General features: G+C 36.1%; 1 protein-coding gene across 3 annotated transcripts in view; it reads right to left on the reverse strand.

Moving 5' to 3' along the window:
* PolA1 (DNA polymerase alpha catalytic subunit) overlaps positions 1–23,486 on the reverse strand; it is a 561,406-nt gene that overhangs the window by 76,531 nt on the left and 461,389 nt on the right. For all 3 annotated transcript variants that reach the window (XM_090402430.1, XM_090402431.1, XM_090402428.1), the window contains one exon: positions 12,875–12,947. In XM_090402430.1, coding sequence (XP_090258556.1) covers positions 12,875–12,947 — 73 coding nt within the window. The remainder of the gene's footprint in view (positions 1–12,874; positions 12,948–23,486) is intronic.

The raw sequence follows: 23,486 nt of genomic DNA on the forward strand, positions 1-23,486 counted from the left end.
CTCTTACTTGTCAAGACTCCAACATTATCAGATCTTATATTTCTATTGTCTAAGGCACTTTGTACCATATCAAACTACCTATATCTTTGTCTTTCTCTGGGTCGTTTTCCTGCCAACATAGCAAAGAACACTTGTTTTGCTAATCTTCCCTTGCCCATTTTGCTTAAGTGACCATATCACCTGAGATTAGCTCTGCTAACGCATTCCTGGATGCTGACAATGTCAAGTTCTTTCCTAATATCCTCATTTTTAATATGATATTGCCATTGATGCCATCTGTTCACGGTTATAATCTTTCTCAGGACTCTCATATCTGTGGCCTCTAGTCTTTGGTCAAGTGTTTTACTCCTGACCCAGCTCTCAGATCCATAAGTTAAAATTGGTTTCAACACTGTCTTGTATACAGCTAATATAGTGTTCTGACTAATTTCTCTTTTATTCTATATGAATTTAATCAATTGACTTCCAACCATACCAGCTTGATTGATTCTGTTGTCTATTTTTATATTTAATTTACCATCTTCACTAAAATTCGTGCCTAAGTAGCTGAAATGTTTTACTTGTCCCACAGGTTCTCCATTCACAACACAGTTGACAATTTCAATGATTCTGGCTATTTTCATTGTCTTTGTCTTTTTATTGCTGAACTTCATACCATATCTATTACAAAAGTTATTCAATTTAGTCATAAAATAGTAGATTTATTTAGAAGTATAACATCGTCCGCATAAAGCAAAGGGCAGACATTAACATCTCCAATTTTGATATCATGTTTAATACCACTTTCCTTCATAATGTGTTCCATATAGATAATGAATAACAGAGGGGAAAATGTACATCCTTGTCTCACACCAGATTGTTAAATCTCATATCATGTTTAATATCATTTTCCTTCATAATGTGATCCATATAGATAATGAAAAACAGAGGGGATAATGTACATCCTTGTCTCACACCAGATTTAATATTAAACCATCTTCCTGAACTTCCTTCAATTCTAATTGCTGACTTACAACTCAAATAACGACTAAGTATTGCTTGATATAATGCCCCATTGACACAATATAACTGTAGCATATTGAATAGCTTCTCTCTTGGCACCTTGTCATATGCCTTTTCGAAATCGACGAAACTTAAATACAGATCTTTGTTACATTCCCATGATTTCTCAACAATTTGTCGTAAAGTGAAGATCTGATCCTGAGAGCCTCCATTTGGCCTGAATCCAGCTTGTTATTCACCAAGCTTTTCTTCCACAATTCTTATCAACCATTTCTGAAGTATACTTGCATATATGTTACAGGAACACTCAGTAGGGAAATACCTCTGTAATTCTCACATTCAGTTTTATTTCCCTTTTTATGTATGGGTACTATGAGAGCTCTACTCCAATCATCAGGAATTATCATCATCATCAAATTCCTGCCATGTACAGGATATGACAGTAATACATGAAAAAATTACATCATTACTAACTTCCTATCTACAATTTTCCTCCAAATCAGTCTGTTACTTGTCAAGACTCCAACATTATCAGATCTTATATTTCTATCCTCTAAGGCACTTTGTACCGTATCAGTCCACCTATATCTTGGTCTTCCTCTGGGTCGTTTTCCTGCCAACCTGGCAGACAACACTTGTTTTGCTAATCTTTCTTTACCCATTCTGATTAAGTGACCATACCACCTGAGATTAGCTCTGCTAACGCATTCCTGGATGCTGACAATGTCAAATTCTTTCCTAATATCGTCGTTTTTAATATGATATTGCCATTGATGCCATCTGTTCACAGTTATAATCTTTCTCAGGACTTTCATATCTCCGGCGTCTAGTCTTTGGTCAAGTGTTTTACTTCTGACCCAGTTCTCAGATTCATATGTTAAAACTGGTTTGAACACTGTCTTGTATACAGCTAATTTAGTGTTCCGACTAATTTCCCTCTTATTCCATATAAAATTATTCAATTGACTTCCCACCATACCAGCTTTGCTGATTCTGTTGTCTATTTCTATATTTAATTTACCATCTTCACTAAAAATCGTGCCTAGGTAGCTGAAATGTTCTACTTGTTCCACAGGTTCTCCATTCACAGCACAGTTCACATTTTCAATGATTCTGCCTATTTTCATTGTCTTTGTCTTTTTAGTGCTGACCTTCATACCATATCTATTACAACAGCTATTGAATTTAGTCAGAGAATCTTGCATACTTGTAGCGGATTTATTTAGAAGTATAACATCATCCGCATAAAGCAAAGAGCTGACATTAACATCTCTGATTTTCATATTATGTTTAATACCACTTTCCTTCATAATGTGATCCATATAGATAATGAGTAACAGAGGGGATAATGTACAACCTTGTCTCACACCAGATTTAACATTAAACCATCTTCCTGTACTTCTTTCAATTCTAACTGCTGACTTACAACTCCAATAAAGACTAAGTATTGATATAATGCCCCATTGACATCATATATAAATGTAGCATACTGAATAGCTTCTCTCTTGGCACCTTGTCATATGCCTTTTCCAAATCGACAAAACTTAAATACAGATCATTGTTATATTCCCATGCTTTCTCGACTATTTGTCGTAAAGTGAAGATCTGATCCTGAGAGCCTCTATTTGGCCTGAATCCAGCTTGTTCTTCACCAAGCTTTTCTTCCACAATTCTTCTTAACCGTTTCTCAAGTATACTTGCATAGATCTTGCCAGGAACACTCAGTAGGGAAATACCTCTGTAATTCTCACATTCAGTTTTATTTCCCTTTTTATATATATATATGGGTACTATGAGAGCTCTACTAAAATCATTGGGAATTGGTCCCTCTGTCCAGGCTTTCTGAACTATGCAGTGCAGCCACTGTAAGACTCTTATACCACCATACTTCGGCATTTCTGGTCGAATATCATCTACTCCTGCTGCCTTTCCACATTTCAAGCCTTTTATGGCTTTTTCTACTTCAAGTATGGATATGTATTCCTGACTGCATGCCTGTTGAGTGTTTTTTACCACTATGCTGTCATCACTGCTTGTTTCATTTAGCAGGTTTTCAAAGTAATTACTCCATACTTCAAGGATATCTTTTTTCTACCATTTTCATGTCACCTTTATCATCTCTAACTCCTTTTACAGCAATCTTTCATCCATTCCTAAGCTTCTTCAACAACCTCAAGAATATTTTGCCACCTTCTTGATATTTATTTTCTATATTCTTGCCAAAGTCCTCCCATGACTCTTGTTTAGCTACTTTTACACAGTGTTTAGCATTCTTGCATTTGTCTCTATATTCTCTAAGAGCACAAGCTGACTTATTTGACAGGAACTTTTGATATGCTTACTTCTTTTCCTTCAGCGCCTCTTTAACTTCCTGTGTCCACCAGGGAGTTCCGATTTTTTTATCCTTGCAGACAACCTCACCACATACCTCTCTAGCAGAATCAATCAATGTTTTCTTCAGAGTTTGCCACTGAATCTCCAAGGTTTGATTCCTGTTCTCAAACTCTTTCATTTTCTTTTCAATAATCTTTGTGTATTTTAGTCTACAGTTCACATCTGAGAACTGCTCAACTTTTATTTGCTTTAAAACTTTCTTACATGTTATTCTTTTCAATATGAAATTCAATTTTATCCTGCTCAAGACTAAATAGTGATCACTTCCAATTTCAAACCTCTGTACACTCTGGTGTCCTGCACTAGGGAGAAAACATCACTATCAACAATAACATAGTCAATGAGACTTTTCTTATTCCTTGCTTCTTCTCTCCATGTGAATTTGTGCACATTTTTATGTTGGAACATGGTGTTAGTAATAACCAGTCCATGTCCTGAGCAGAAATCCAACAGGTATTTGCCATTATTATTAGCTTTGCTCTTTTCTCCAAATTTTCCCAAAATATTTTTGTATATCTCACAATCATTTTCTACTCTGCTATTTAGATCCCCCAACAAGGACCTACTTTTCCTTTTTCATTGTGTCAGTTGCTTTTTCTAAAGCCTCAAAAAATTCCTCCCCTTCTACCTTAGTAGAATCTTCTGCTGGACCATAGGCACAAATAAGTCTCATTGTTCAGTTCCCCATTCTGATATTTGCCCACATCACTCTACTTGAGACTGCCTGCCATTCAAGAAGATTAGCCTCGTATTTTGTGTTGAATACTGTGGCTACTCCTTATTTTCCTTGATTGTCATTGCCTGAATATAACATTTTGTATTTATTGCTCAGAAAGATCTCACCAGTTTTTGTCTTTTTTGTTTCAGCCACACCTATTATGTTGATCTGGTACTTTTCTAATTCCTCAGCTAGCTCCTTTTCTTTGCCATTCAAGCTTCTTACGTTGATAGTACCGATCTTTAACTCTGGTGATGTTGAGTTGGGGTTTGTTTTCAGATTTGTTCCAGTAGCTGACTTTTCGCTGTTCGCCCTGGTTCCCTGACGAAAACAACGGGGGCATTGTTTAACTGGGCGACGCCCCAGCCGGCATGAAATTTTGTCATGTTGTACCATCATTTTTTATTTTGGTTTAACCAATAAGAATACAATTTGGTTGGCTAAATCCCAAATTGCCAGCCCATCCTCGTTCGTTCAGTATACAAGTAGATACCCAACAGGGTGCACCACGAGAAGGTGAGGACTGGACATTAGGTCAGAAGCCCTGGTCGGTTCTCCGCATTCCTTTAAAGGCTATGTGGAGGTCTCCTCTCAGTTATACAGCTTTGACCCTTAAGCACCCCACTGTGTGTATATAAATTTAAATGTACCTTTATGTGAACCGTGATATATATTTTTTGTTATTTCTATAAGTAAAAGTAATTTTATAGAATTCTACTGATGGGATTTGATTGGTTACTGATGGAGAAAGGGAGTTTGTTTTAGTTAGCTCGTGCTGAGAGCATGAGCTACTGTGTATAAAGAGAAAAGCCAGTTGATATAAGCTGAACGGGTTAAAACTGGATTTTGGCGGGAAAAGGAGAACGTAGTTGATTGAAAAGAAAAAAAAAAGAAGCCCTGGAGACAGCATAGAGATCGGTAGTGAGTGGCAGAAGGGGAGTTGATATATGTGAAAAGTCGGCTAGGAAAGGACAAGGAATTAATAGGCATTTTAAATTACTTCAATAGGAGTTCTGATACTACAATAATTTCCTAATTAGTGGAAGAATAGTGCAGAACTGAAGTTAATATATAGAAGAAAATCAGGAATCAGTAAATAACTTAAACCAAGTACATCAAGACTTATGTATTTCTGTGTCTATAATTCCGTTATTATATTGGAAGATTTCTTTTGAATTGTGTTGCATTAAGTATAAGTCAACAAGAAATTCAAATGTGCCTATGCAAATTTGATGCTTAGAAGTGGTAACCCCGTAAGAGCAGTCCTTTATATAACTTGTGAAGCAATATCAGTTAATTCCGTCGGATATATTTTGACCTTAGTTGTGGTGTTATGTCAATCAATGGTCAGATGTTAGATGTACTCAAGTATACTTTCCCCTCGAAACAATAAGTGTTATGTTGTTCTATTAAGTGTAGTTCTATTAGCCTACTGAGAAAGAATATAGTGTAGCCTGTCATAAGATTAGTTGTTGTAACATTTGGAAGCTTAAACTTTTAAGAACTAATCTCAACTTGATTGACTGAGCATAAAGAACTGAAAAATGAATGTTTGATGGTTAATAGATTGCAATTATTCTGAATACTTTAAACTGAGTTAATATGTTTATGATATGATTCATCCAATTGGATACAGAGAACTATGTGAAAGAAATACTAAAGCTTTAGAATTAAGAAATGTCAACATTAGTCACAATCCACAAACCTAACACCTTAATATGTATTCTTGTAAATTTTAATTGGATAACTTTTTGCAGATAGTTATATTAGTTGGGTAAGTTTCCTGTAGACAGGGATACGAATCCCCTTGATAGTTGAGCAATAAGGAAAGGCAGACAATTATTGTTTTCTTTTTTTTTTTTATGGTAAAACAGATCCTGCAGTGTTGGCTGTTGAGTATACTAAAAAACTTTTCTATCTGAGCTGATGTATGATCAAACAGAGAATACATCAGTATAGTGGAGATATGTTGAGTAGGATAAGGAACTAATAATGTTGCCCCTGATCTGTAGGATTTCTTCTGACAGATAAAAGTCTGTCATATTAGAAGTAGAGGAATTTTTGGAGGCTTCAGAGAAAGCAACTGATACAATAAAAAAAAAGCAATGGTTTAACACCGTCTTGTATACAGTTAATTTAGTGTTTTGACTAATTTCCCTCTTATTCCATAAAAATTTATTCAATTGACTTCCCACCATACTAGCTTTGTTGATTCTGTTGTCTACTTACATATTTGATTTACCATCATCACCAAAAATTGTGCCTAAGTAGCTGAAATGTTTTACTTGCTCTATAGGTTTCCCATTCACGATGCAGTTGATGTTTTCAATTTTTCTGCCTATTTTCATTATCTTTGTCATGCACATTGCTGATTTTCATACTAAATTTATTACAACAGTTATTCAATTTATAAGATGATCTTGAAAAATTGTACTGGATTTATTTAAAAGCATAACATTATCTGCATAAAGTAAGAAGCTGAGATTAACATCTCCAATTTTGATAGCAGGTTTAATACCACTTACATTCATAATGTGATCCATATAGATAATAAATAACAAAGGGGATAATGTACATCCTTGTCTGACACCAGATTTAACATTAAGCCATCTTCCTGTACTTACTTCAATTCTAACTGCTGACTTGCAACTCGAATAAAGACTAAGTATCGCTTGATATAATGCCCCATTGACACCATATAACTGTAGCATTTTTAATAGCTTCTCTCTTGGTACCTTGTCATATGCCTTTTCCAGATCTACAAAACTTAAATACAGATCTTTGTTATATTCCCACCATTTCTCAACTATTTGTCGTAAAGTGAAAATCTGATCCTGACAGCCTCTATTTGCCTGAATCCAGCTTGTTCTTCACGAAGTTTCCATTTCAAAATACTTCACAACTTTTTCTCAAATATACTTGCATATATCTTACCAGGAACACTCAGTAGAGAAATACCTCTGTAATTCCCACATTCAGTTTTATTTCTCTTTTTATATATGGGTACTATGAGAGCTCAACTACAAACATTCGGAATTCATCCCACTGTCCCGGCCTTCTGAACTATTCAGTGCAGCCACTGTAACACTTTTATATCTCCATACTTGAGCATTTCTGATCGAATATCATCTACTCTTGCTGCCTTTCCTCATTTCAAGCATTTGATGGCTTTATCTACTTCAAGTATGGATATGTATTCCTGACATCCCTGTTGAGTGTTTTTTTAACACTGTGCTATCACTGCTTGTTTCATTTAGCAATTTTTTGAAGTAATTACTCCATATATCAGGGATATCTTTCTCTCCAGTTTTCATGTCATCTTTATCATCTCAAATTCCATTGACAGCACTCTTTCTCAATTTCTGAGCTTCTTCAACAATCTACAGAACATCTTGCTGCCTTCTTGATATTTATTTTCTATGTTCTTGCCAAAGGCTTCCTACGACTTTTGTTTAGCTAGTTTTACAGAGTGTTTAGCTTTCTTACATTTTTTTCTGTATTCTGTAAGAGCACAAGCTGACTCATTTGTCAGGAACTTTTGATATGCCTTCTTCTTTCCCTTTACTGCCTCTTTAACTTCCTGTGTCCAACCTGGAGTTCTGATTTTTCGATCCTTGAGTTAAGCCTCTTTGGCTTAACCACGCTACCGGGCAAGATGTCTAGAGACGTCAAGGTTATCATAGACGTGAAGTGCATATTAGAATTATAATACGATTGATATTACATTGAAATATATGATGGATACGAAGTGTATGAGGATGCATATTTCATCCATAAAGGCCGATAAGGTCATTAATCAACCAGTGTTTTCTTCAGGGCTTGCCACTGAATCTCCAATGTTTGGTTCCTGTTCTCAAAATCTTTCATTTTTTCTTGAATAATGCTTGTGTATTTTGGACTATAGTTCACATCTGAGAGCTGCTCAACTTTTATTCACTTTAAAATTTTTGTTACTGTTCCTCTTTTCGATATGAAATTCAATTTTATCCTGCTCAAGACTAAATGGTGATCACTTCCGATTACAAATCCTCTGTATGTCTAACAATCATTTCCCACTCTGCTATTTAGTTCCCCAACAAGAAACAACTTTTCATTTTTCATTGTGTCAGTTGCTTTCTCTAGAGCCTCAAAAAATTTCTCCACTTCTTCCTTAGCAGAACCTTCTGTGGTACCATAGGCACAAATAAGTCTCATTGTCCAGTTTCCAATTCTGATATTTGACCACATCGCTCTACTTGATATTGCCTGGCATTCAAGAAGATTAGCCTTGCATTTAGTGTTGAATACAATAGCCACTCTTTCTTTTCTCTGATTGTTATTGCCTGAATATAACATTTTGTATTTATTGCTTAGAAAGATCTCACCATTTTTGTTTGTCACTTCTACTATGTTGATTTGCTACTTACCAATTCCTTAGCTAGCTCCATTTCTTTGGCATTCAGGCTTCTCATGTTGATAGTACCGATCTTGAACTCTGGTGATGTTGAGTTGGGATGTGTTTTAGGATTTGTTCCAGAGAGAGAGAAAAACCAAACATCTAAATTCTGCTGACACTCAATCAAAGCATTTTTTGACTTTAAGGTTCTAACTTGGGGTGCTTAAGGGTCAAAGCTGTATAACTGAGAAGAGACCTATACATAGCCTTTAAAGGAATGCGGAGAACCGACCTGGGCTTCTGACCTAATATCCAATCCTCACCTTCTCGTGGTGTACCCTGCTGGGTATCTACCTGGATACTGAACGAACGAGGATGGGCTGGCAATTTGGGATTTAACCGACCAAATTGTATCCTTATTGGCTTAATCCAAAATAAAAAATGATGGTACAACATGACAAAATTTCATGCCGACTGGAGTGTCACCCGGTTAAACAAGGCCCCCGTTGTTTTCATCAGGGAACCACGGCGAACAGCGAACAGTCAGCTACTGGAACAAATCTGAAATCACACCCTAACTCAACATCACCAGAGTTAAAAATTGGTACTATCAACATAAGAAGCCTCAATGACAAAGAAATGGAGCTAGCTGAGGAATTAGATAAGTACCAAATCGACATAATAGGGGTGGCTGAAACAAAAAAGACAAAAACTGGTGAGATCTTTCTGAGCAATAAATACAAAATGTTATATTCAGGCAATGAAAATCAAGGAACAGAAGGAGTAGCCATAGTATTCAACACTAAATACGAGGCTAATCTTCTTGAATGGCAGGCAGTCTCAAGTAGAGTGATGTGGGCAAATATCAGAATGGGGAACTGAACAATGAGACTTATTTGTGCCTATGGTCCAACAGAAGGTTCTACTAAGGTAGAAGTGGAGGCATTTTTTGAGGCTCTAGAGAAAGCTACTGACACAATGAAAAAGGAAAAGTTGGTCCTTATTGGAGATCCAAATAGCAGAGTAGGAAGTGATTGTCAGACATACAAAAATATTTTGGGAAAATTTGGAGAAAAGAGCAAAGCTAATAATAATGGCAAATACCTGTTGGATTTCTGCTCAGGACATTGACTGGTTATTACTAACACCATGTTCCAACATAAAAATGTGCACAAATTCACATGGAGAGAAGAAGCAAGGAATAAGAAAAGTCTCATTGACTATGTTATTGTTGATAGTGATGTTTTCTCCCTGGTGCAGGACACCAGAGTGTACAGAGGATTTGAAATTGAAATTGGAAGTGATCACTATTTAGTCTTGAACAGGATAAAATTGAATTTCATATTGAAAAGAATGACATGTAAGAAAGTTTTAAAGCAAATAAAAGTTGAGCAGCTCTCACATGTGAACTGTAGACTAAAATACACAAAGATTATTGAAGAAAAAATGAGAGTTTGAGAACAGGAACCAAACCTTGGATAACCACGCCTTGAAGAAAACCCTGATTGATTCAGCCAGAGAGGCATGTGGTGAGGTTGTCTGCAAGGATAAAAAAATTAGAACTCCATGGTGGACACAGGAAATTAGAGAGGCAGTGAAGTAAAAGAAGAAAGCATATCAAAAGTTCCTCGTAAATAAGGCAGCTTGTGCTCTTAGAGAATATAGAGACAAATGTAAGAAAGCTAAACAAAAGTCATGGGAGGACTTTGGCAAGAACATAAAAAATAAATATATGAAGAAGGTGGCAAGATATTCTGGAGGTTTTTGAAGAAGCTTAGAAATGAAGGAAAGAGAGCTGTAAAAGGAGTTAGAGATGATAAAGGTGACATGAAAACAGTAGAAAAAAGATATCCTTGAAGTATGGGAAAAAAACACCCAACAGGTCTACAATCAGGAATACATATCCATACTTGAAGAAGAAAGAACTACCAAAGGCTTGAAATTTGGAAAGGCAGCAGGAGTAGATGATATTCGACCAGAAATGCTGAAGTATGGTGGTATAAAAGTCTTACAGTGGCGGTATAAAAGTCTTACAGTGGCTACACTGCATAGTTCAGAAGGCCTGGATAGAAGAACGAATTCCTGATGACTGGAATAGAGCTCTAATAGTACCCATATATAAAAAGGGAAATAAAACTGAATATGAGAATTACAGAGGTATTTCCCTACTGAGTGTTCCTGGCAAGATTTATGCCAGTATACTTGAGAAACGGTTGAGAAGAATTGTGGAAGAAAAGCTTGGTGAAGAACAAGCTGGATTCAGGCCAAATAGAGGCTGTCAGGATCAGATCTTCACTTTACGACAAATAGTTGAGAAATCCAAGGAATATAATAAAGATCTGTATTTAAGTTTTGTAGATCTGGAAAAGGCATATGACAAGGTCCCAAGAGACAAGCTATTCAATATGCTACAGTTATATGGTGTCAATGTGGCCATATATCAAGCAATACTTAGTCTTTATTCAAGTTGCAAGTCAGCAGTTAGAATTGAAGTAAGTACAGGAAGATGGTTTAATGTAAAATCTGTGTGAGACAAGGATGTACACTATCTCCTCTGTTATTCATTATCTATATGGATCACATTATAAAGAAAAGTGGTATTAAACATGATATCGGAATTGGAGATGTTAATGTCAGCTCTTTGCTTTATGCGGACGATGTTATACTTCTAACATCGTCCGCTACAAGTTTGCAAGATTCTCTGACTAAATTGAATAACTGTTGTAATAGATATGGTATGAAGGTCAGAATAAAAAGACAATGATAATAGGTAGAATCGCTGAAAATGTCACCTGTATTTAAACGGAGAGCCCGTGGAACAAGTAAAACTTTTCAGCTACTTAGACACGATTTTTAGTGAACATGGTAAAATAAATATGGAAACAGACAACAGAATCAACAAAGCTGGTATGGTAGGAAGTCAACTGAATAAATTCACATGGGATAAGAGAGAAATTAGTTGGAACATTAAGTTAGCTGTATACAAGACAGTGTTCAAACTAGTTTTAACTTATGGATCTGAGAGCTGGGTCAGAAGTAAAACACTTGACCAAAGACTAGAGACCGCAGATATGAGAGTCCTGAGAAAGATTATAGCTGTGAACAGATTGCATGAATGGCAATATCATATTAAAAATGAGGATATTAGGAAAGAACTTGATATTGTCAGCATCCAGGAATGCGTTAGCAAAGCTAATCTCAGGTAGTATGGCCACTTAAACAGAATGGGTGAGGAAAGGTTAGCAAAACAACTGTTCTCTGCCAGATTGGCAGGAAAACGACCCAGAGGAAGACCAAGATATAGGTGGATTAATACGGTACAAAGTGCCTTAGACGATAGAAATATAAGATCTGATTAATGTTGGAATCTTGACAAGTAACAGACTGATTTGGAGGAAAATTGTAGTTAGGAAGTTAGTAATAATGTAAATTTTTCATGTAGTACTATCATATCCTGTACACCCCTTGAGGATACATGTCAGGAATTTGATGATGGGGTTCTAGCTTTGCAGTTTAATGAGATTTCAGCTTATATTTGCTAATTGGATTACTCACAAGTTATTCAACTTTGTTTGGGTTATTAAATGAGATGCTCATATATAATTGGCAGCTGAATAATTGATTTGCAAAAGCATGAAGTTGTAGATGCAAGTCAACTAAATGTGCGCCCTACATACAATCTCACTGTGGAGAGTCTAGGAATGCTTCTGATCTCACACTTGATATCTGAAGTGCAAACTTATATGCTTTCTTGATCAGAAAAGTAAATAATTATTTGACAGATAGTAATGTCACTTTGCAACATACATAGTGAAACAAGTTAGCACTGTTCATACTTAAAAGAAATGGCCAAATGCAACTTTAGAAAAAGAAATCAAGACTGCATGATCTGTCCTTTGTGCGACATTGAAATGAAGAAGCACACCAAAATGCATTCAAAAGTCACTATATATGCATGATCACTAGTTAAGAGAAAGCAAATGCTACCTTGTAAAGGTTGAAGCCAGGCATGGCGATCAGTGTTAGTTGTATATCTAATTGCTCTTGGTCTCCATTTTAAGGTAATCATGGCTTATGAATAAATCAATCTCAGTGGACAAACAGCAGTACGAACATGCTACATGAAGTGATAATATACTCTTGGTGTATCTCCATGTAACTCAACTCTTTGGCTTTGCACTGAACAAAAGATGCTTTCTTTATTTTTGTTTTGTTTTCAGCCCATATAACTATATTAAAATCACTACTTTTATCTAAAGGTAAATTCCAGAGTTGTGCAGTGTAATTAAATCAAATATAGGTAAATTTTTTTAAATTAAAAAATGCATTTTGAAATAAGTTCATGCTATTTAAAATTATCAATCATACAATGAAAATTTGAATACCGATTTTTAATGACTTGTTTTTAACTTCATCTAAATGATATGCCCTCTGAGTAGCTGGAAGATTACTACCATCCTAAATAAATTCAAAGGGAGAGAGAAAGAGAGAAAAATCAATTTTTCATATAAATTTGATGTGAATTAAGCCATGAGAACTTATGTACAAAGCAAACTAACAGAAACCATATACAACATTTAAGAAAAATTAAATACATAAACATTTTATTTTTTCATTTGTAACAATATTCTTCCACCTGTTATAAAGACAGCCACACTAGATATGCTAAATATAATTTTCAGAGCCTAGAAATTTGATTGCTTTTATTTCTGCAAATAATCTCTAATATATGAGAATGCAATGTTTTCTTCAGGGCTTTCCAAACATTATGTAGTTTACTTAAATAAAAAGAGCCAATAGGCTTCACTTCGGCGATGTAACATTATTTAAATTAAGGGGATATTAAATCCCACATTATTTCAAAGCCGAATAAGAAACTCAAAGATCAGATACAAGAGTCTCATGTGGAATACAGTAAACTATAAAAATTTCGGCGGATTGCTGCGTAAGCTAAAGCAGAAAGTTCAACACTAGGGCAACTCGTTGCAAAGGTGGGTAAAGTTCTGATTACTATTCTCAGTATTACCCATAATGTAAAACACATCTCCTAGGAGATGTATGATGTTATACATTATGGTGGAAGGTCACTACCCAAACCGGTTTATGACCTTTATTGAAGCCTCATCAGTGAGTAGGTAGACCAGGTAATACTGAGGTTATAGCAAAAAGAACTTATATACTTTGCTATATGAGTTGTCAAAAAAGGTGCACCCATAAATTACTTAAATAAAAGAGCCAATAGGCTTCACTTCGGCGATGTGACATTATTTAAATTAAGCGGATATTAAATCACACAATATTTCAAAGCCGAATATAGTAAACTATAAAAATTTCGACGGATTGTAGTGTAAGCTAAAGCACATAGTTCAACACTAGGGCAACTCATTGCAAAGGTGGGTAAAGTTCTGATCACTATTCTTAGTATTACCCATAATGTAAAACACATCTCCTAGCAGATGTATGATGTTATACATTATGGTCTACCTATTCACTGATGAGACCTCAATAAAGGTCGAAACCAGTCTGGGTTTCGACTGGTGGAAGGTCGAAACCCAGAACTGGTTTCGACCTTCCACCATAACGTATAACATCACACATCTCCTAGGAGATGTGTTTTACATTCTGGGTAATACTAAGAATAATGATCAGAAATTTACCCACCTTTGCAACGAGTTGCCCTAGTGTTGAACTGTGCTTTAGCCTACGCTACAATCCGCCAAAATTTTTATAGTTTACTATATTCGGCATGAAACTCTTTGATTCAGATCTTTGAGTTTCTTATTCAGCTTTGAAATAATGTGGGATTTAATATCCCCTTAATTTAAATAATTATGTAGTTTGATCCTTTGGTTGTAATTGAATGTACTTTTATTGGTAGTTTTTCCACTTGGTTTAATCCTTTATCCAAGTGTAAGCAAAGTTTCTGCCTGAAGTATTTTCAGGTCTGGGCAACTCATATATAGAAGCTAATGACTTCACATCACCATAATGCAAAGTACATATCCTTACGAACAAGTATAACGCTATGCATTATTGGAAGGGTCACTACCCAGACGGGTTTCAACCTTTATCGAAGTCTCACTTGTGGAAGCCAGACCCAGAGGTGATACCAAGGTTAAAGTAATGCAGAAGTCATATTTCCATATACGAGTAGCCAAAAGATGTCACAACTTATTAAAATATTCTGGATTAGAGATAGCTGTTGGAAGTTTTTCCACTTGATTATACTATAAATTAAAGATTATATTCTTTAATCCTTTAACCAAGTATAAGTATACAAAGTTTGCATCGGAAGTATTTTCAGGACTGGGTAACTCGTATATAGAAGCTAATGACTTCACATCACAACTCCTGCATTATTTCAACCTTGGTATCACCTCTGGGCGAGGCTCTCACTGAAGACATCAATGAAGGTGCGAAGCAAGTCTGGGTAGTGACCCTTCCCATAATGCATAGCATTATACAGGTCCGTATCCCATAATGCAAAGGATACATGCTTTGCATTATGGGATACTGATGCAAGTGATGTGAAGTCATTAGCTTCTATATACAAGTTACCCAGTTCTGAAAACACTTCAGGTGCAAACTTTATTTGCTAACACTTGGATAAAGGTTTAAACCAAGAATATAATTTCTTGGCATCTTTAATTTATAACTGAATGCACTTGCCTCAAAAAAATGTGAGAGGATTACCTTTGCATACTCTTTGAAGATTCTCACCATGCTAATATGTTCTAAACATAATGCAGATACTGTAATCTTGTAATGTTACACCACATCCACTGTCAAAATGGCGGTGGATGTGGTGTAACACTGCTGATAGGTTCTTTAGTAGAGATTTCTACTGGTGATCCCATTTCTTCTATGTAGGCCTTTGGCAGTTAAAATGCCTTTTATACCCTTTGGATGTTTTTGAATTCAGTGGTTGTCTTTTGGAGCTCTCACTAACAACTGATTTCACAAGTGCTTAAAGATAACTTTTGTAGCTTGATCTAATAGTATTTTGACAATGTGATTAGAGACTATCAACATATGTGAGTGCAACAGCTTGCACATAAATAAAGATTATGACATAGGATGGGCTTCAGACAATCTTTTTTAATTTTTTTTTTTTTCAGCCTTGTTGAAAATATACAAACAGCTGAACTAACCAACTTCATCAGCAGCAGTGACTAAAGTAGTTGATTAAGTGATTAATGTATTCACTCTCCACCTAACAGACTACGCATTTGAGTCCTGCAGTGGACACTGATGATCCTAACTGTCTGGTGAGATAGGTGGGAGATGACTTTCATTGCCAAGTTCAGCCCAACCACAGTATTAATGTACTGTGATTATAATCTCCACCTCAACATCTGCAGAATTTATGAGAAAAGAAATAGTATTGGCAGAAGAATTAGGAAGTTGATGTAATTGATATTAACGAAACAAAGAAGACACAAATAGGTGAAGTGTTCTTCTAAATAACCATTACAAAAATATTATATTCAGGCAATAATGATCAGAGAAAAGATAGAGTAGCTATAGTAAAACACTATGCTCAAAAATAATCTTTTTGAATGGAAGGCAATATCAAATAGAGTGATGTGGGCAACTATCAAAACGAGGAATTAGACGATGAGATTTATTTGTGCCTATGGTATGATAGACAGTTGTAGGAAGGAAGAAGCAGACAAGGAATTGGTGATATGAATATCATATTGACATTCAAAGTTAAGCAGCTTTCAGAGATGATCGAATATTATTCAATATTAGTTCATCTCTTTTGAAGACTCGATGAAAGACTGAAGAAAACATTAACTGATTCATCCAGAGAGCTGGTGAAGTTCTCTGGAAGGATAGAAAAATCCAAACTTCACAGTGAACTTAGGAAGTTAAAAAGACAGGCATGGAAAAGAAGAATTCATATTAAAAGTTTATAGAAAGTAAGTCAGCATGTGCTTTGATAGAGTACAGAGAAAATGTAGCAATGCAAAAAGTGACAGAAGCAGGAGTGGCAAACAATATTTAGGAAGAATGTAAGCAGAAGTATAAATCAGTACTTGAGATTAAAAAAAAACAAAAAAACTTGAAATGTGGAAAGGCAGCTGGAGCAAATAATATTCAAATGTTCAAATGAAATGCTCAAATATGGAGGTATACAGCCACTGCACAGCATAATTCAAAAGGTCAAATTCCAGATGGAGAGAAGCTGTCATTGTAATTTATAAAAAGAGAAAAAAATTGAATGTGAAGATTGCAGAGGAACATTTCTACTGAGCATTCCAAGTGAGATTTATGCAAGAACTCGAGAAGAGATTAAGGAAAATTGTGGAAGGAAAACTTAAAGAACAAGTTGAGTTCAGGCCAAATAAAGGTTATTCAGATCAGATTTTCATTTCACTTTTAGATTTGAGAAATCCTTGGAATATAACAAGATTCTATATTTAAAATTTTGCAGATCTGGATACATGAAAAGCATTTGACAAGGTGCAAAGAGAAGAGCTATTCAAAACAATATATTTATATGGTGTAAATAAGGGATACATTATATCAAGCAATACACATTCTATATTTGAGTTGTAAATTAGCATTCAGAATTGAAGGAAGTATAGGAAGATGGTCTGATGTAAATTCAGGTATGAGACAAAGCTGCACACTATCTCCCCTGTTATTATCTGTATGAATCATATGAATGAATTGTGGCATGAAGCCTAATATCAAAACTGGATATACTTAAATCAGCTCTTTATTTCATGAAGATGTTATACTCTAAATTAAATCCACTACAACTCTGCAGACTCTCTAACTAAGCTGAATAACTGCTGTAGTATACTTGGTATGAAAATCAGCAAGAAAAGGTTGATTATAAAAAGTAGAAAACATTGTAAACATCAACTGCTTCCTGAATGGGAAACACAGAGAACAAGTAAATCATGTCTATTTTGGCACAAATTTTTTATGAAGATAGCAAATTTAATATGGAGAAAGCAGACAAAACACTAAACTGGCTTTATGCTTTATGGTATTCAAATAAATTTTAACTTAAGGATTTGAGAGCTATGAGACAAATTAGGGGACTGAATATGAAAAACCTCTAGTAGCATACAAATATATTGCAATTGTCAAAAAGTCTATGGTAGAAAGAGGCCCATTCGCAGAAATGGGTATTACTATCACAACATTATAGAAGGACATTGAATGGACTGTGTCTATTAGATTGTGTGTATGGGGGGGGGGGGACTAGATGTGATCCTATCATATGGTATTGTGAACTTTTAACTGGAGGATTTAATTAGTATCTTATATTTGAAAAGCCCTAATCCTAATAAAATGATGCTGGCTACTTAGATTGGGGCCATGACAATCCTCATTAGCCACAACCATCAGGATCAGAAGAATATTATTTAAGAATTAAGTATGATTGTCATCATAATTTTGAAAATATTCCTGGAAGAAGAAAAATATGTAATTTTCTTTATACACTTAGTCCTGAACATGCAGATATAAAACTGGAAAACAGATTAACTTTATACATAGTTTATCTTCTTTACTGGGGGGGGGGGGGGGGGGGGGGGAACCATAAAAATCCAACAAATCCAAACTAAAAATCTGAAATCAAAAATGCACATTAAGCTCACCTAAAATGATGCTTTAATGGTAACCTTAGGAACTCTGTAAGTCAGTCAATAACAACGATGCCTTTTCATTGGAAATACATGGGTTCGAATCTCATTAGGGTGCAAAACCTTTACAAGAGTTTTCAACCAAAGGCGAGTTAGCTGGTCTCATACAGAGATTGTAAAGTTGTATGGTTCATAAAAACCTGAGGTACCGCCTGGAAACTCAGGTTTTTGAAAATGGGAAAATCAGTAAGAAAAAAACAATGCAACCAGCAAACTAAGACTACCCACTTCATCCAACTACATTAAGATTACAGAAACTTAAGACACTTCGAAGGTTGCAGGTCCTAAAGTGATGGAAAGATTTAAGAAAGAAGCATACTTGTACTCGACATTCAAACAGTTATTATTATTATTATCATCATTATTACTTGATAACAATATGGAATACCAGAATCCATTAAAGTAGGCCACTCCATCCAACAATGCAATATTTCTTGATAAAAGCATTTCAATGCTCATCACTATCTGTAAGGTTGTTCAGAAAAAGTTAATATGCAATTATCATCATCAAATTCCTGCCATGTACTCTCAAGGGGTGTATAGGATATGATAGTACTACATGAAAAATTACATCATTACTAACTTCCTATTTACAATTTCCAAATCAGTCTTTTACCTATCAAGACTCCAACAACATTATCAGATCTTATATTTCTATCTTCTAAGGCACTTTTTACTGTAATCAATCCACCTATATCTTGATCTACCTCTGGGTCTTTTTCCTACCAACCTGGCAGAGAACACTTGTTTTGCTAATCTTTCCTCTCCCATTCTGTTTAAGTGACCATACCACCTGAGATTAGCACTAACGCATTCCTGGATGCTGACAATGTCAAGTTCTTTCCTAATATCCTCAATTTTTAATATGATATTGCCATTGATGCTATTTGTTCATGCCCCTAATCCTTCTCAGGACCCTCATATCTGCAGTCTCTAGTCTTTGGTCAAGCATTTTACTTCTGACCCAGCTCTCAGATCCATAAGTTAAAATTGGCTTGAATATTGTCTTGTATACAGCCAATTTCTCTCTTATTCCATATAAATTTATTCAGTTGACTTCCTACCATCTTCACTAAAAATCATGCCTAAGTAGTTGAAATGTTTGACTTGTTCTATAGGTTCTCCATTCACAATGCAGTTGATATTTTCAATGTTTCTGCCTATTTTCATTGTCTTTGTCTTTTTAATGTTGACCTTCATACCATATCTATTACAACAGTTATTCACTTTAGTCAGGGAATCTTGCAGACTTGTAGGAGATTTAATTAGAAGTTTAACATCATTTGCATAAAGCAAAGAGCTGAGATTAACATATCCAATTTTGAATATGCAATTATGGAAACTAAATTTCCAGTGATAAGAAGTTCTTCAGCAAAGCAGTATCACTGTCTGCTTAGCATTTTTTTAAAACTTTTTTTTTTTTAACTCAAGGAGCCATACAATTTCGACCAGAGCAGGCTTACATCTTACATCCACACCTTATACAGGTATCCCTCGATTAATGCGGTTAATTAATCCCACGATGCCACTGCGTTAATCAAATCTAATAATCAATGGCAAAAAGTACAATTCATCCCTGATCGATTACTGTACTAATAGATCGTTTTATATGGTACTCTTTTAGGAAAGATAAAAAATGAATGTAAAGTAAATGTTTAATAAATACTTGTACCTACATTAGTTACTGTAATTTTTTTTAATCAAAAGAAGTTATAAAGAATCGTTTGAACAGTTTTAGTTTTTTCTTATCAGCATAAATTCTACGATAACAAGCAAAATAACTCTCCAGACCTCGGCAAACAAGCATTCTTCGATTAACATCTGGATCCATATCCATTACTTGCTGCTTAAGAGATTCTAAACTGCGAAAAATTCCATCCAGTTCTTTGACTGTTATTTCCTTTGGAACCTCATCTTCACATTCCATTCGTTCGTTGTCTTCATATGTGCGTTATTCAATTTCACGAAGATAGTTGTCACTGAAATCTTTTGAATTTGAATTCAATAATTGTTTGACATCTTCTGCATCAACACCATCAAAACCAAGGTCTTCACCAATTGTGACGATTTCTTTGACACGTTGTTCACAGGATTTTGAAAACAACTTAAGTCATTAGCGAAATTCTGGCAGAAGGTTTTTCCAAACAGCTTTCATGCAACTAGAAGACACTTGTTCCCACGAGTCACGAATGTTCTCATTTGTGTGTTTAATGTTAAATTTTTTCCAAAATTCGTGGAGCGTAATTGCATCTTCTCCAATTGTTGTTTCTACTGTCTTTGAGAATGGCTTTTTAAGAAAATAGGCTTTGAAAGTTGCAATGATGCCCATGTCCATGGGTTGTAGCAATGATGTTGTATTTAGTGGGAAAAATAAAACTTCCACATTCTCACACAGATCATTAAAAGAATTTGGATGACCACGAGGCTAGCAGCCTCATGGCGTGAGCATGATTTTGCGTGGTAAATTTAAAGGCGCGTTAATCAACACTCTTGCCGCGATAATCAAGGGATACCTGTACAGTATCCTAACATGTAGCTTTGATAGTATTCAATATAGGTTTTACCAAACGAACTTCCAAAGCAAGTGGGCAATTTCCAAGAAAATGTGTCTTCATTTTGGCCACAAAGGGAACTGAAGACATAGCATATAGCATGGCTATTTTTAAATCACATAGCCTAGATACACTGCATGATTGCAATGTCTAGAGCTAAACCTAAGAAATCTAAAATCCTGATGAATTTAATTCAGTTTAGTTAATTTGATTATGAATTTAATTATGTTTCCAGGCCTTTAAATATACTATGCATTCTGCCTTACACTGCTGCCAAATGTCTGGGCAAGTCTTGTACTCCTGATAGCAAACGTTTTTTTTATTTTGATGTTTTTAGTAAGTTGGATCACCACAGCAAACTTTTATCAGCTGTAGTGAAGAACTTCCCACAGAATTGTTCTTTCAACTTACGCAACAGATGGGTGAGGGATAAAAGTGAGGGATGGTGTCAAGAATCTATGCAGGCAAGAATGCAACCTGCTATCCATTGTTTTTCATAAAATTGGATACTTCAGATGAAACATGTGGCCTTAAAATATGAGTGATATCTGAATCAAATTCTTCCTCCAATTTGAAGTCTTGTTTTTTTGGAACAAGAACACCAGAAAGAGACAATGAGCAATGGCTCTTTTTTCTTAGAGTGTGGCTGGTGGATTACAAATTACATGAAAATGGAAATTATTCATCATCTCACTGGTCATGCATGATTAGTGTTCAGAACTGTCCATGCAGTTAGCGTAGTGGCTTTGCGCTTTGCAACCATATGCCTGGGGAAGGAATGTCCTAGGTTTGATTCCTGTCACCGACGAGAGGAGCTTAAGGATCTTCCTCAGCCATAGCCAAGTTAGCCAGTCTTGGGAGTGGACAGCAGGGTTTCCCCCCTGCTGTTTTCATCCTGCAAGCAGGCAAACCGACCCTGTGAATACACATCTACAGGATCTACAGCCATAAATACTTTACCCCCGATGAGGGGGGTTCAACTCGCCCCAATAGGGATGGGGGAGAAAAGGGAGGGAACTCCATACGAATAAATAAATAAGTTTTCAGAACTTTTGATATGATCCTTATAGAAGTGGACAAAAACCATGCTGGTTCATTTTCCCTTCATCTCATCTCATCCAACCTGTAATTAGAATGTTTTCTGAGATGTGTCAGACATAAAAAAAAATTTTTTTTTAAGAGTGCAGCTTTAAGATGATTAATCTACAGGGTGGTGACTACATAACATACAGGACTGATATCCCCCCCAACCTCTCCAACTACATACACACAGTAGTAAGGTTAAAGCATTATTTTCCAGTCAGCTAGGACAATGCAAACCCCAAGATTTCCAGAAAAGTTGGGTGAAATTTAACTTGTATGGATTAGTAACAAATCCATTTTAAATATAAATACACTATCTACCAATAATTGTCCATACACCACTGTAATTTAAAGTTATGGAACATTCCAGGTTTGTTAATGACAAAAAACGGTGCACAGATAGTCTTCTTCTTCTTCTTTCACTATGCCTTATCCCATGTTAAACGGGGTCAGTGCACCGATCTTTAACCTTCCTCTTCCAAGTTCTCCAGTCCAGAGCGTCCTTCGGATTTCATCCTTTCTCCCTAAGATCCTCTGTCACCTTATCCCTCCACCTGAGCTTGGGCCGGCCTCTTTTCCTCCTTCCCTCCAACTCCATGTACTCCACTTGTTTACCAACATACTCCTCACCCTTCCTCTCTACATGTTCAAACCACCTCAGCCTACTTCTTGTATCTTCTTGCCAATTAGTCTCACCTTAACCGTCCCTCTGATGTAGTCATTCTTTTTTTCCTGTCCTCCTTTGTCACACCACTCATCCATCTCAACATCTGCTACCTCCATGTTCCTCTCCTGTTCCCTTGTTATAGGCCACGTCTCTGCGCCATGAAGCATCGCTGGCCTCACCACCATCTTATACAGCTTTCCTTTCCTCTTACAACTCACTCTCTTGTCGCACAGGATCCTGCTCATCTTCCTCCATTTCATCCAGCTGCATGTTATTCGGTGCTGTATTTCCTCATCCAGGTCACCATTCCTCTCGACGATCAACCCAAGGTACTTGAATTTCTTCCCTGAAATTAGCCTTTCACCCTGAAGTCGTATGATCATATCCTCGTCACTCCCCGTTGACATATATTCAGTCTTCTCCTGGTTAATTTTCATACCTCTCTCCTCCAATACCTTTCTCCACTCTTCTAGGGTCTTTTCAAGCTTCTCTCAGGATGATTCGCATAGAACAATATCGTCGGCAAACAGCATGCACCATGGTACCTCCTTCTTGACATCCTCCACTAGTACATCCATGACCAGGTCAAAGAGGTAGGGGCTCAGAACTGACCCTTGGTGTAGCCCTACGACAATGGGGAACCCTTCTGTCATGCCGACACTAGCCCTGACCTGAGTTTCTGTTCCCTCATACATCTCCTTCACCAACCTCACGTACTTCTCCGACACCCCCTTCTTCCTTATACACCTCCATACCTCCTGCCTGGCCACTCTGTTGTATGCCTTTTCCAGGTCTATAAACACCATGTGCAGCTCCACTTGCATCTCTCTATATTTCTCCATCAATCGCCTTAGTGCAAATATCGCATCCGTTGTCCCTCTTCCTGGCATAAATCCAAACTGCTCCTCACCAATTTTCGTTTCCTGCCGTATCCTCCCTTCAATTACTCTTTTCCATATCTTCAATGTGTGTGACATCAGCTTGATCCCTCTATAGTTGCCACAGTCTTGAACATCTCCTCTTCCTTTGT

The sequence above is a fragment of the Typopeltis vanoorti genome, chromosome 13 (assembly GCF_054136105.1).
Source record: "Typopeltis vanoorti isolate ZY-2024b chromosome 13, IOZ_Tvanoo_1.0, whole genome shotgun sequence".
Lineage (NCBI taxonomy): Eukaryota > Metazoa > Arthropoda > Arachnida > Uropygi > Thelyphonidae > Typopeltis > Typopeltis vanoorti.